At 34.5% G+C, this 15,739-nt stretch overlaps 2 protein-coding genes and 1 pseudogene across 4 annotated transcripts in view; 2 read left to right on the top strand and 1 right to left on the bottom strand.

The window, feature by feature from the left end:
- SLC25A12 (solute carrier family 25 (aspartate/glutamate carrier), member 12) overlaps positions 1 to 15,739 on the top strand; it is a 175,382-nt gene that overhangs the window by 24,442 nt on the left and 135,201 nt on the right. The window lies entirely within an intron of this gene.
- Positions 1 to 15,739, bottom strand: part of HAT1 (histone acetyltransferase 1) — a 49,030-nt gene that overhangs the window by 10,136 nt on the left and 23,155 nt on the right. Inside the window, exons 5-9 of one of the 2 annotated variants that reach the window (XM_005857579.2) lie at positions 11,164 to 11,340; positions 10,787 to 10,908; positions 10,179 to 10,283; positions 9,749 to 9,855; positions 5,260 to 5,411 (exon numbers count right to left, since the gene is read on the bottom strand). In XM_005857579.2, the coding sequence (XP_005857641.1) occupies positions 5,260 to 5,411; positions 9,749 to 9,855; positions 10,179 to 10,283; positions 10,787 to 10,908; positions 11,164 to 11,340 (663 nt within the window). The remainder of the gene's footprint in view (positions 1 to 5,259; positions 5,412 to 9,748; positions 9,856 to 10,178; positions 10,284 to 10,786; positions 10,909 to 11,163; positions 11,341 to 15,739) is intronic. The other variant, XM_014545852.1, reaches the window with a different exon arrangement.
- LOC102259249 lies at positions 1,975 to 3,971 on the top strand (annotated as a pseudogene).

The following is a 15,739-nucleotide window of genomic DNA, read 5'->3' as shown; positions in this document are numbered from 1 at the left end:
AAGAGTTGGGCTTTTTATCTAGTAAGTGACAGAAATGAGTAAGTGAGCAAAGTACGCAAATTTGTTAAGTAAAGCATTCTCTCAGCTACACAGAAATGGTAACAAAAAGAAAGAAAGGCAGACCAATTAAGGGAGTTCTGGGAAAACATGGAATGTAACAATATCCGCCTTATAGGCATACCAGAAGGTGAGCAAGGAACAGAAAACCTATTTAAAGAAATAATGACGGAAAACTTCCCCAACCTGATGAAGGAAAATGTCACACAAGTACAGGAGGCACAGAGAGTCCCAATCAAGATGAACCCAAAGAGATCCACACCTAGACACATCATAATTAAAATGGCAAACATTAAAGACAAAGAATCTTAAAGGCAGCAAGAGAGAGACGGAAAATTTCCTACAAAGGAGTTACCATTAGAATGTCAGCTGACTTCTCAATAGAAAACACTTTAGGCCAGAAGGAAGTGGCATGAAGTATTCAAAGTAATGAAAAGCAAGGGCCTAAATCCAAGACTACTGTAACCATCAAGGCTATCATTTAAAATTAAAGGTGAAATAAAAAGTTTTCCAGACATAAAAAGATTAAAGGAGTACATTAACACCAAACCAGCAATGCAAGAAATGTTAAAGGGACTGCTTTAGGAAGAAGAAAAGGAAAGAGAATCATAGGCACAAAGAAAATAAAAATGGCAATAAATAAATACCTACCAATAATAACCTTAAATGTAAATATATTGCTAGTAAATGCTCCAGTCAAAAGACATAGGATGACTGAATGGATAAGAAAACATGATCCATATATATGCTGTCTACAAGAGGACCCACCTCAAAACAAAAGATACACACAGAGAGTGAAGAGATGGAAAAATATATTCCATGCAAATGGAAAGGAAAAAAAAGCTGGGGTAGCAAATACTCTTATCAGATAAAATAGACTTCAAAACAAAGGCCATAACAAGAGACAAAGAAGGCCACTTCATAATACTAAAGGGAGTGATTCAACAAGAAAATATAACCCTTGTAAACATATATACACCCAATATAGGAGCACCGAAGTTACATAAAAAAAAAAAAATTCTTGTTGGACTTTAAGGAAGGGAGTAACAACAATACAGTGATAGTAGGGACTTTAACACCCCTCTGACATCACTGGATAGATCTTCTAGACAAAAATTCAACAAGGAAACAGAGGCCTTAAAGGATATACTAGTTCAGATGGATTTAACTGATATTTAAAGAACATTTTACCCCACACCAACAGAATATACATTCTTCTCAAGTGCACATGGAACATTCTCAAAGATAGACCACATGTTAGGGCACAAAATAAGTCTATACAAATTCCAGAAGATTGATATAATACCAAGCATCTTCTCGAATCACAATGGCATGAAGTAAGAAATCAACTACAATGAAAAAACTAAAAAACACTCAAATACTTGGAGGCTAAACAGAATGTTATTAAACAATGAATGGGTTACCAATGAGATGAAGCAAGACATTAAAAACTTCCTGGAAACAAGTGAAAATGAACACACAACCACTCAAAACCTAGGGGACATGGTGAAAGCAGTCCTGAGAGGGAAGTTCATAGGATTACAGGCCTACCTCAAGAAACAGGAAAAAGCAATGATAAACTATTGAACCCTACAACTAAATCAATTAGAAAGAGAACAACAAGATAAGCCCAGAGGAAGTAGAAGGAAGGGAATAATAAACATCAGAGCAGAAATAAATGACACAGAGACTTAAAAAATAGTACAAAAGATCAATAAATCCAAGAGCTGGTTCTTTGAAAAGATAAGATTGATGAACCCCAGCCAGACTCATCAAGAAACAAAGAGAAAGGACCTACATAAATAAAATCAGAAATGAAAGAGGCAATATAACAATGGACCCACTAGGGACTGAGCCCATATCCCGGGCATGTGCCCTGACTGGGAATCGAACCGTGACCTCCTGGTTATAGGTTGATACTCAGCTACTGAGCTATGCTGGCCAGGCATAAAACTCTCTATCTGAAAGCCAGAAGCCATTATAGTGTGGTAATGCAGGAGAAGATGGAAAGTTTCAGGTCAAATTCAGTTGTTTGGGTCAGTGATTAGGAAACTTTTGTTAGTTTTGGAGCTCAGGAAGAAAATATGGACTGAGGATTTAGATGAGATCTCCCAGGAAGAATAAACAGAATGAAAAGAAATGAGGACTAAATAAAGAATTTTTGGAAATAATAATATTAGGGAGGATACAGAAGAATAGAAGCCACTGAAAGGATGTCAAAAAAGATGATCATGGAGTTTGGGGGTTATCTGGTGCTACTGGAGCTGCTGCCACAACTTCCATGTTTGATCCTTTGCAATGTCAGGCTTTGACAACTTAAACAAGGATTTCTACTAGAGAAGTTACAGCATCAATGACCAATCACAGCAGTCCTATGATTATGGAGGAAGTGGAGGACCCCATAGCAAACAGTATGCTGGCTATGACTACTCTCAGCAAGGCTGGTTTGTCCCTCCAGACAAACATGCAGCCACAACAGCCATACACAGGGCAGGTTTCCAGCCAACTCAGGCATGTACTCCACTACACCTCAGCCATTCGATGGAAACAACTTGGAGAATGAGCCACCTTTATTAGAAGAATTAGGTATCAATTTTGACCACATCTGACAAGAAATACTTAACAGTATTACATCCATTAAAAGTAGCAGATGGCCCTGGCCAGGTAGCTCAGTTGGTTAGAGCATCATCTAATACCCAAAGGTTGCAGTTTGATCCCTGGTCAGGGCACATACAAGAATCAACCAATGAATGCATAAATAAGTGGGACAACAGCCCTGGCCGGTTTGGCTCAGTGGATAGAGCATCAGTCTGTGGACTGAGGTACTGGGTTCGATTCTGGTCAGGGGCACATACCCGGGCTGCAGGCTTGATCCCCAGTGGGGGGTGTGCAGAAGGCAGCTGATCAATGATTCTCTCATCATTGATGTTTCTATCTCTCTCTCCCTCTCTGAAATAAAAGTTTTAAAGAAATAAATAACTAGAACAACAAATTGATGTTTCTCTCTTTCTAAAATCAATTTTTTTAAAAAGTAGGCAATAGCAACATCATGAATGAGACTGATCTGGTAGGACCCATGGTTTTTTGCCTTGCCTTTGGAGTCACACTGTTATTGGCTGGCAAAATCTGGTTTGGCTACGTATATGGAATCAGTGTAATTGGATGTCTAGGAATGTTTTATTTATTAAATGTAATGAGTATGACAGGTGTTTCATTTGGTTGTGCAGCAAGTGTCCTTGGATATTGTCTTCTTTCCATGATCCCCCTTTCCAACTTTGCAGTGGTATTTTCTTTGCAAGATGGCAGGAATCATTCTTGCTGCTGAAATTATTGGGTAGTGTCATTTTTCTGTAAAATTTTAATTTCTATATTAGCCAAGGAAGGATAGCAACTTCTAGTAGCATATCCTTGTGCTTTGTTAGATGGAGTATTCCTTAATTTCCGTTTTTGAACTGAATTTATCTGGGATGTGGACATTAGGCCAAACATACAAAAAGGACTTTGAACTCTTAAATTGAACTAGCAAACTGCTACAGTGCAACTCTCATGAAGATCTAATGTTTGACTATTGGAGCAATAGAAGGAAACATGTATCTTTTGCTCATTTTTATAGAACTTTCTAATGCTATATTAGATATACCTGCAGTATGATTAGCTTTAAGTGTTTGTGCTTATACAAATAAGAAGTGCTATTCTTTCCTGTTCCTGCAGCCTTTAAAAAACAACTTTTTTCCTTATGTTTTTTATAGATTTTCATCAGCTGTGCAAAACTAACCACAAAGCTGATAAATCTTTCCTAAAAACCACCAGTCATAGTAAAGAAGACGCAGACTTATTGCAGAAATATCTTCCCAAGGAATTAGAAAAGAAAAATCACCTGTATTTTCAAGTCAGATGTACTTCAAGCAAAAAAATGATCCCAATGCAGTTTATGAGTTTGCACTTCAAAAATCTGATATTCCTTAAAATTATCTTACAGCATTTTTGCTAAAATTCAATGATGCAGAAAGAAGTTCACAGTCTGCCCTATTGTAGGTGTGAAATGGGAACATCTTGGCTCAGTGGATAGAGCATCAGTCTGTGGACTGAGGTCCTGGGTTCGATTCTGGTCAGGGGCACATGACCGAGTTTAGATATTAGCATTAACTAAACCATAGTGACCTAGACTGGCCATATTAATGCTTATAGTTGGATCTCCATGTTTCCCAGGAAAAAGACAATCACTAACTTTTTGTGAAAAAATATTTAAAATGTCACAGTTCCAGTATTGCAGTTATCAATGTAAAGTGCATTTGATACTTAATAATTAAAATTTCCCAATTAGAAAAAAAGATGATCACAATGGTAAGTGGAAAGCCAGGAACTGTAGTGCCTTAGAAGCCAAAGGAGGGTAGGTCAATAGTATCAAATGCTAGTCCTTATTATTAGAATACCCTTCGTTCCACATACTTTTATAATCCAAATCCTACCCGTTCTTTAAGGCTTAGATCAAATGCAAACCCAAAACACTCTGATTCCCTTGCTTACATAAATAATAAAAGATTCCCTCAACTCCCATGTTATTTTTTCTGTACCTATCTTAAGATACTTATTACTTTATTTTTAAAATATATTCTTATTGATTACAGAGAGGAAGGAAGAGGGAGAGAGAAAAATCAGCGAAGAGAGAGAATCATTGTTCAGCTGCCTTCTGCACTCCCCACGGTGGGGATCGAGCCTGCAACCCAGGCCAACCCAGGCATATGCCCCGATGGGGAACTGAACTGTGAACTCCTGGTTCATAGGGACACTCAATCACTAAGCCATGCGGGCCGGGCTTTACTACTTTAAAACTCAAGTAAATATAAAGTGAAAGTTAAGTGTTTTATTTCAACCCCTTCTCCCTGCCAATACTATCTCCAGGGGTATTAAGTACTTTACGAGTTTAGATAAACACTTTCTTAAAAAGCAAAAATAAGATCCCAATATTCACCTTTTTCTGCTTGTTACACTTAATATAGCCATTAAATAAATTATCTTCCCACTCCATTAATGAGGAAATTGAGGCACAGGAGGTAAACTAAATTGCCCTAAGTCACAGACCAAGTGGTGGAGCCAGATTTGAACCCAGGCAATCTGGCTTCAGAGCCTGTATAACAACTGTTACTTCCCACACATGTATTCTTAATGTATTTTCAATATTTAGGTTATATACTTAAATACCTTATTTACTTTGAACTTTTGTTGTGCCTCTATTGCCATATCTTCATTGAATCCTTGCATTAACTTTTCCCGAGTAAAACAGGGCAAATCTTGACAAAGCTTCACAAGTACAAAGTCTCTTAAGTTCACATAGCTTTCAGATGGATCTTCCGCTAAAGAAATAAAGCAAAATAACATTTCCTTTACTTGACATAATGTCTTTATCATTTATAATCTCAATATACATGCTAGTCTAGAAAGGCAAATTTTCTTAAAACAATTATACATATACAAAAGTTACAATGTGAAAGGATTATTCATTATAAATCAAATAATAATAATATTTTTGCCAAATAAAATTATAGGTGCAATCCTTTTGCAAAGATGTATTTATTTGTGAAATTAGAGCTATTCTTCTTCAAATTTAAACTTTAAAAATATATATTTTAATTGACTATGCATCTTAGTTTTATTTTCAATTAAAATAGCTGTTTAAACAAGAGATTAAGGTTTGGATAATCAATCCAAACGCAAATATTTTCTAATATCTAAGGGTTCCAAAGCTCAACTTATATAACTCCCTTACTTTAATCCAATAACCTTTATAGTTTGCAATACTTCTTTCACTTCATTAAAAAAATTCTTCCTTTATAAAAGCATATCTTTTTTATTTAGAGAGTAAAATGAGACTATGATATCGATCCTTTCTTCACTGCATCTGAGTAGCATAAATCTTCCTTTATGTTTGTCTATGTTATCTACATTAGACTAATAGCAGACAAGGAAAACATCAAAACATGATGGGTAAAAAGAATACTGCACAATCAGAGAACATGAGCTTGAGGACTACTCTGTCATTTACATGGACAAGTCACCTTAATTCTCTAAGTCTTCATTTTCCGATCAGTAGAGGCTTAAAAACAAAGAATGTTAAAATCTGAGCTAATTCATGGATCACAAGACTTAATATTGTTACAGTATCAATAATACTCTACAAATTATTCAATGCAACCCCTATCAAAATCCCAGCTGGCCTTTTTGTTTCAGAAATTAACAAACTCATTCTAAAATTCATATGGATATGCAAAGAACCCAGAAGAGACAATACAAATTTGAAAAAGAACAAAAGTTAGAGGACTCACATTTCTTAATTTCACAACTTACTACAAAGCTACAGTAATCAAGCACAGGATAGATATATATATCAAGGAATTGAATTGAAAATTAAAAATAAACCCATATATTTGCGGTCCATTTTTGAGAAGTACAGACAATTCAATGAGGGAAAGAACAGTCTTTTAACAAATGATACTCAGACAAAGGGATCGCCAGAAACCAAAGAATGAAGTTGGACCCCCTTTCCTCACACCACACAAAAATGAACTCAATAGGGATTATAGACCTAAATGTAGGAGATAAAGCTATAAAACTCTTAGATGAAAAAAGGAGTAAATCTTCACGACTTTTGGGTTAGGCAATGGTTTCTTAGATAACAGAACCAAAACACAAGCAACAAAAGAATAGATAAATTAGGCTATATAAACATTTAAAACTCTTGTGCTTCAAATTATACCATTAAGAAAATGAAGAAACAACCCCACAAGGGTAAAAAATATTTACAAATCATATATATACGAGACCTGTATTTAGACTTCTTAAAAAATGTTTATAATTCAGTAAGAAAAAGACAACCCAATTTTAAAAATGGGCAAAGGAAGTATACACACATTTCTCAAGAAGATATACAAATGGACAATAAGCACATGAAAAGATGCTTAACATCACTAACCACAAGGAAATCAAAATCAAAGGAAATACCATTTCATGTCCACTAGAATGACTAGAATAAAAAAGACAGTAACAAATATTTATGGTGTGGAGAAATTGCAACCCTCATACACTCCTTGTGGAAATGTAAAATGGTACAGCCACTGTGAAAAATAGTGAGATGGTTCCTAAAAAGATGAAACATAGTAACCATACTCTCCATAATTTCTGCTCCTAGGTATGTACCCAAGGAATATAAAAACATTTCCACTGTCAAATGCAACTCTCTTCATAATTCTTGAAGAAACAAATCATTGATTCTATTTATAAAGTTACACAATTGAGAAATATTCAAATGTGCAATATATCTTAAGATACTGATATGGTCAAAATGAAGATGGCTCAAGATATAAAGAATCATTTAGTATTTTACTTTAAAATTAAGTGCTAAAAAAGAAAGGTGGCAATTACACCACAAACACCTATGTATCCTGTAACACAGGCCATAGATGGTAAATTTTAATTATCACTCTATCTGGCTCTATGTCAAGTAAGCAAAAGGCCATCTCAATATAAAGAATATCCTGAATTGCAAAAGGAGATCCAAAGCCTGCAAAAAATCCACAAAGTTAAGGAAAAAAACCCCCCACACAAAATAATGAAGAAACAGGCAACTAAAATGACTTAGAGGAGAAAATTCCACTTTTTAAAAGGACTGGGTATGGAATCTAGAACTATCTTAGTGAGAACAGCTGATAAGGCATTTTTAGTATTTATAATGCTGAGAAATGTTAACGCTGAAAATAAAGGCTGATACCCCAGTTTTCAAATTCAGAAGTCCTTTAGCATGTTTAGCCTATTCTCTTAACAGACTTCAGTTTGCAAAGAATAAAGGCTACCATTATTGATGACTCTTCACTGAAATTTAAGAAATGAAATTCTTTATCTGCTAATTGGTGCTAAGTATCAAGGACTTTATTGGTTGGAACAGACAGAAGAAAGTGGTTAAGAGGCTTCACAGAAACAACCCGTGCTGACACATTACCCACTAGAGAAGACAAAGACTACTACTTATGTGAACTCCAGATTAAAATCACCACAAAAAACAGTCCCTTCATGTAGCACCTAGTCCAAACTCTATAAACAGAAGCTAAACAATTTTCAGCTTAGCTAAAAAGAAGTGTTATCATTTGTATTATGTTTCTATATTTTACAAGTCACTAAGTTAGTGAAGGTGTAACAAAACTTTTGATATTAATTAACTTTAGTAATGACTGCTTTATCGTCCAAGCTTCTAAACCATTTCACAGTAGGAAAGTCACATGAAAACATAATTCAACTCTATAAACATGGAACTCCCTTTTAAAAACATGCTTTCCCTCCAATTTATTAATCTACAGGATCGATTCAAAATCTGTTTTGGGGTAACTTTAACCCCTAGAGTGCCGGGGAGAGCGATCGCGCTCCTCCTGTCTTTTGCCAAAAGTGCCGGAAGCGCTATCAAAGCTTCGAAATGGCGTCCGGTTCTAAGTCTGCTTTTATTAGTGATGATGATATTGCTAAATATGTCAATGCAGTAAAGGTTTCCTTAAGTTTTTGACTATGTAACTTCATTTACTTGCGATTCATAATTTTTTTTCCTAAACTGCTGTAAAATCAGCAAAAATGCCTTGGCAATTTTAGCATAGTTCCTAGGATATTGGTTGGCACTCAAAGGGTTAATTCTACTTAGCCTGGGCAAGCAAAACCACTATATTACATGAAAAAGGAAGACACTAATAATCTGCCTACTAGCCTACTTATATACTTTAGTCCCACATTCAGTGTATTTTTTTGATGTCATTAAACAAATTGACAAAATTCCAAAATAGCATTTTTAAAAGGTTTGTTTTTTTGTGCATGTTGTGTTAATAGTTTTAAAAACAAAGATGTATTAAAACTCTTATAGAATTAATAACATGTAATATCTAATTTGGATGTGAATATCTGGTACAGTAGTTTTCTTGGGGCAGGGGGGAGGTGACTTTCAGTTCAATCAGCAACTTTATGAGTAACAAATTTGCAACAGTGTTACTCAAGAATGAAATAATGACAATATAAATGTTCCTTGGGCCACTTGGTTCTTTGATAGTTCACATTTACATACTATCTATCATCTGTAACTCTGTCTAATGATGACTTTTCCATTAAAGAGTCTCTTTTCCTCTTCATAATACCATTTCTATGGCTAATTCACACTAAAAGATGTTTTCAAAACAAATAGGCCTACATTACACCTTATAAACTACTGTTGTGAAGACATGCAATTTGGGAATATAAAACACACTCTTTAAGAAATGTGTATTCTATTCAGGAACTACTTATTTGGCTTTTTTTCCCTCAGTAAGTTTTAGAATATTCTGCCACTACATGAAAATTTGAGCATGGTCTCTGAGCAATGCAACTGTTTGCTAAATAAAATGAACAAATAAGTTATACCATACTCACAATATATTCGTGCCTAACCAAGATTTCCCAATATATATTCAATAAAGTATCTTCAATTTGTTCGATTAATAAGCACTTCATATGTAGAGATGTAATCCAATACCACAAAAGCTTATGATTTAAGCCATCTTTAGACAGTGCCAAAAAGACCCAAGGACAATGCTGTTTAAAATAGAATACTTATCTCTGCCCAAAAAAAAGACCCGCAAATTTTTTTCTAGAAAGTCTCTTTCAGTACAAATCAAAACTTACATACCTGTAATATCAAGAACAGAAGGAGATGCAATGTAATATCTATGAACTGTTTCAAGAAGTCGAGCACCATGGCCTTGACCTTGAAATGGAGTCAATATCAGCATCTGACTACAGTAAAGAAATGATTTTAAAGTTAAAATATCACAACATGACCAGTTTAAAAATTGCAAATAGAGTATTATGAACATTTTAATATCTGCATGACTTTTTTTTCAATCAACTGTCAAAAAATCCAAAAATTATCAAGATATTCCAAATTGGGTTAATTTTCCTCACTGTTTCCCAGGGAACAATGAAATAAATCAGTACACAGCCAATGAATAATGGTGATTTTTTAAAAACAAATCAACACTATTATAACAAGTATTGGAAACTTCAGCAGTTCCTTCTTCTGAAATAAAAGGCAGGGCACGTGTTATACTGCCAATTACCTTACACGTGGCCGGGTTTTGTCTGGGTACACATAGTAATTATAGACTGTCATGTAGCCTACGGTCGCAAAGAGCGTAGCTCCATCCTTATTATACTTCTCAAATCTGCAGATAAAACAGAAAGCCAAGCAGGTCAATTACAGTCACGCTCCCATGCAGTGTCCATTTTCTTTTCCATTCTCTGACTGAATTTTCAGTGTCAGCAAGCTACTCTGTGAGGGCCCAATGGGTACACCTGCTATGTTCTGAATGTACAATTCACCACTTAATTGGTGTGCAGCAACTTGGATAAATCAGACCTCTTTACATCACTTCAGTGCACTTGCCTATTATAAAGATGAATAGGTGGCAAGTAAAAGAAAACATAGGCAAAGCTCATTTTACTGTTTAAGCCTACATTCAGGGCCCTAACGGACAACAGCATTTAATTCAGCTCTATTCTCAAAGTCTCCCAAAGCATAATGAAGGAAAACTCAAGCCTCATAAACAATAGTTTTTCTTTCCTGGGAAAAATATCATTATACTGTCCCAATAATTGGGTCGCCACAATTAAAATGCTAGCTTTGTGGAGGTAATAAGGTCTACTGTTGCTTTAGAACTGTACTTACACTAGAAAGTAGTGCCATCTTTCATCATCCACGTCAATAAAGCTAGCAGTTTCAATAAACCACATCAAAAAGGTCTGAAGCCTTTCATGATATTCTCGAAAGCCTCTACATGTCATGTCAGCCTAGGGAAAAAGCCAGGAAAAGTCAGGTGAAACTCATCACAGAGGTACGTGAAAATGTGGAGAACACAAAACAATCCTGTGGGAAAATGTTTAGAAGTTTCAGATTAAGATGTGTACACAGACACACACAAAATATATCTTTGTTTTCAAAGCTGACAAAACTTTGTTTCCTGAAGTTAGAATAAATCACTGAAAATAACAACAAAACAGCACACAGGTTCCTTTTAGCTAAGAAATATTTAGACTTATTTTTACCTTGTATATCTGAAAGGTAAAGTTTTCCCCTGTTGGACTTAGAACAGAGTATGTATGGAGTAAGGTTCCAAATGGCTTGAAATCAACTTCTTTTTCCAGTAAAGAAAGAAAATCATTTGTGTTTGTGCAAAATCCAGGTGGAATGATTTGTCTAATTTTGCCCTCGACATCATCTGCCTAAGGAATGGAGGTGAAAGGACATAAAAATACATTAATAACAAATTTTACTTTTAGTTAAATATGCTTAATTTCTTTGATATTGACAAAACTTACAAAAACCAAAAAACTTTAAGTTCATAGTTAAAGTAAAAAGTAAACATGTAGTGAACTGGGAAAGGATAAGTTTCATGTACATTAGATACTGCCACACAAATCTGAGACTAAAGCATAACATAGAAATGAAAAAGAGGCAAGTAGTGTGAAATCAAGTGCAAGAACGAGAGCTACTGAAATTTCTAATATCATGTAGAAAATGCTTACTATATCCCTTCAAGACAGTTTGAACTGGCCAAAACAAAGACAGCTTATTATTTAATGTGTGTCAAGGAGACCATATTATCCAAGACATGAAAAGATCACCCGCAGTAGTGACGTGAAGCTAGGGTATGACCAAAGTAACAACCTCACAAAGAACAAATAGACAGGTCATAACTCCCTCAGACACCAAACTCAAAATTAAGATAATTTTTAAATTATACCCTCTTAGGAAATACATAAATTATATGAATATATTATCCACTCATCCCTATAATGTGACATAATTCTTATGGACTTAGATTTGTGACAATAAAAAAGAGACAAGTCTGGACAACAAAATTAAATTCAGAGATTAAAATTACCCTTGTTAAACAACCTCAATGAATGTTAAAACTATCAGCTGAGCAGACTTCATAATCCTTTTCAAACCCCCAAAAGACCACTTGATTGAATACATTTACTACTTCTCTTTAACCATGAATATTTGATGAAGTCTTACAATAAAGTATTACTGCTTCTCACCAGGCAATAAAACTTAATGAATTGGTCTCAACTTAACAAAACCTTATCCTTCAATACAGTCCCTAAAAGCCTGACATTACATTCAACAAAATGAGCTTGCATACTATTCAAACTTTTTTTCTGAACAATGAGGCCAGGTTTTTACTTAATGGAGTTTGCCATGAGTTCAGCTGTAATGTTTGTATTGTATCTATTTCCACAAGGACTGACACAAGAACACTTTGTGTTAACTTACTAAGCAGCTCTTTCATACCGTTTACATGCATGATGGGTATTAGTTCTAACCAAGACCCTTGCTACTTAGCATTCAAAACAGGAAAATTAAGATGCTTAGGACAAAATACACTACAAAAGGCTAATACAACATGCTACTAATTCCTGTCCTTTCAACCATTTTTTAACTAAGTAGAAGCAATGCACCTGCAGATGAATAGCACTTTATTATCATTCAGTTACATTTTAGGATACAGAACCAAGGATGGAGTTTATCACAAACAAGTTCTATTTTCAGTGCTTTGGTACCACCAACATTTATATATATCTTATTTATAGCCATAAAAAAGAGAGCTATTATTTAAAATATAGCTCTTCAACATTTTGCCCAACAGCTTATTTCTAATATGTACACTAGTCCTTGCAATCCATTTACATTCAAGATCAAATAAACTGCATTTGATAGGATTATTTTTATTTTAAAAGTACTGTTTGATAAATATTTCTCCTTGAAACTGTTATCTAATGTGAAGAAACCATCTTAAGCATATTTTATATAATCTGTACAATTTCAATAATTACAAGAGGAAATTGTAATAAAAAAGGATAGTTTTAATAGGTCTGTTGTGTGGCAACCAAAATCCAGAGTACTGATGGGTAAAGTAGTGTAATTTTAGTTCAAGTTTAAAAAAAGAAACACTACTTAAATAAACAGGTTTATTATCTACCAGTTTCAAAGAAAACACTTCAAGGCATTTATAATGTATATAATTTTAACTTTTTAAAAACATTCCTGATGTTCTGTCTTCTCAACAAGGCATTGCAAAGCATGATCAAATAAGTTCACATATCTTGCATCAAATGTCCTTCAAATGTTTCTTAGACACTCCTAAGTTTCAAGTAGCAGTTCTGGTAGAAGACAGAACAACACAAAAGCATGAACACAATAAAACTGAAAGAGAGTTAATGTTTAACTTTCAAAAGATACCTATTTATTGTAATAAATAGTTTCAAATAAGTATTTTGCTTTGGGCAAGTTTACACATTACTTTAAGAACTTTCACAGGGGAATAAAAGGTTAAGTTTAAAAACAAGAAATTTATTATTTATAACAGGTTAGAGAAAATGTACAGGGTAGGACAAAAGTAGGTTTACAGTTGTATGGAAAATAATTCAATAATTAATAAATAATAACACAAGAATAAACTCTATTCCTGGTACTCACAACTGTAAATCTACTTTGGTCCCACCCTGTGTATCTGATATGGTACATAAAAACAAATAGTTTTTCAAATCTAGAATTCAGAACTTTGCATCACTAAAGGAAAACTGTTTACATTTCTCTATTAAATGGATTGTGCCTTAGGAAAAAAAATTCTATAAACATCATGTTTTTGAGATCTGCATTCCTCGTTTTCCAAAGGAATAAATATATTTTAGTTCAGTTAAATATTCATTTCTCATAATGGATTACTGGCCAAATAAAATCTTTCAAGATGAAATAAACTCTATCTAATCATTTTTAATTGAATGTCGAACTAAAGATTAACTGAAACTTTAATCCCAAGGATTGTGGCTAAAAGTTTGGATTCCATTTCTGAAGATCGCTGAAAAATTCCCTATCTTGAAGAACATTATTCTAAACTTCAATTAAAATTATACAAAAACATAGTTAATAAAAGGATAACAAATTAAGCTGAATACATCAAGAATTCAGAATAAAACCTAGTACATTTTATTAATAAAGTCATGCCTTACAAATGTTTTCCTAACATTTGTCAGCATTTTTTTAAAAGGGAAAGTATAAAAGTAACTATTCTATTTAGGTCTTATATTAGGTGAATTATGATGAAATGTTTTAGATTGTATACTCTCTCACTTTGGTCATTTCAACTTCTGACTTCTATACTTTGTTACATATGTTCCTATGAAGCAATTTTTGCTTTTCCTCATCATTGCTTAAAGCAAGGTGCCTGAGAATAACTGGTAGTCTGCTATAATAGAAATATGTTTACACTTGCCCTAACTGGTTTGGCTCATTGGATAGAGCATCGGCCTGCGGACTGAAGGGTCCCAGGTTTGATTCCGGACAAGGGCATGTACCTTGGTTGCGGGCACATCCCCAGTAGGGGGTGTGCAGGAGGCAGCTGATCGATGTTTCTCTCTCATCGATGTTTCTAACTCTCTATCCCTCTCCCTTCCTCTCTGTAAAAAAATCAATAAAATATATATATTTTAAAAAAAAAGAAATGTTTACACTTACATTTGTATTTATACACATTTGAAAACCAAATTACACTAAGTCCTCACTTAATGTCATTGCTAAGTTCCATAATTTTAAGTGAAACGATGAGTAATGAAACCAATTTTACCACAGGATAATTGATGAGTTTATACATGAGTTAAGTTCCTACAGCATATAATCAATGTTATACTAGTAATGACTCTGAATGAAAAAATTATTCAAGGACCTGCTATACCTGCAGTGTCTTAACCTAACAGCACCATTTGTCTAAATTTGTCTATGGAGAGTTATTTTTGAAACAATAATTTTAAAGGCATGTTAAGTAGGTGGTACCTACTGTCCTTTATTTGGCTAAAATGGCAGAGTTAACATTAACTATAATTCAAAGAATACCTAAGATATGCTACAAAAGCAAGTGAAGGAAATGCATATCTACTTAATTTAAGCTCAATTTTAAATTCTCAGGAAGGGAAGAAAGGGGGAATGAGAAGAGATAAACCAAAGAACTTATATACTTACTAGAGGCCCAGTGCACGAAATTGGTGCATGGGTAGGGACGGTCCCTAAGCCTGGCTGGTAATCAGGGCTGATCGGGGCCTTCCGGCTGCCGGCCGGGGCCTGCCTTCATTCCGCGCCGCCCCAATGGTCAGCGCACATCATAGTGAGCGATCAAACTCCCGGTCTCCCAGTCAAACTCCCAAGGAGACACTTTGCATATGAGCCTTTTATATATATAGATAGAAGATATGTACCAATGAGAGAATGGATATTTCTCTGCTCATGCCCAACCATTCACACTTAGAGAATATTTTCAAATACTTGGGGACTTATTCTTACAAAGGGAGGACCAGAGGACCTGAAATACTGCCAGAGACTGGGTGGAGGGGCAAAGGCAGGGACAATGGGGGCCATCTGTAATACTGTCAATAATTTTAAAAATACATTAAAAAAATAAAAAATTGGAATCTAAACATTTTTTAAAATTCTCTGACAATATTTAAGTTGTAAAAATTTGATTACTGTTAGAGAAATTAATAAAACTTTTTCACCAATGGAAAAACAATGGTTGTTATTATGTTTGTTTACATTACACTAGAGGCCCGGTGCACAAAAATTTGT

This window comes from Myotis brandtii, unplaced genomic scaffold (genome assembly GCF_000412655.1).
Source record: "Myotis brandtii unplaced genomic scaffold, ASM41265v1 scaffold112, whole genome shotgun sequence".
In the NCBI taxonomy this organism is placed as follows: Eukaryota; Metazoa; Chordata; class Mammalia; order Chiroptera; family Vespertilionidae; genus Myotis; species Myotis brandtii.
This window is presented reverse-complemented; position numbering and strand designations above follow the sequence as displayed.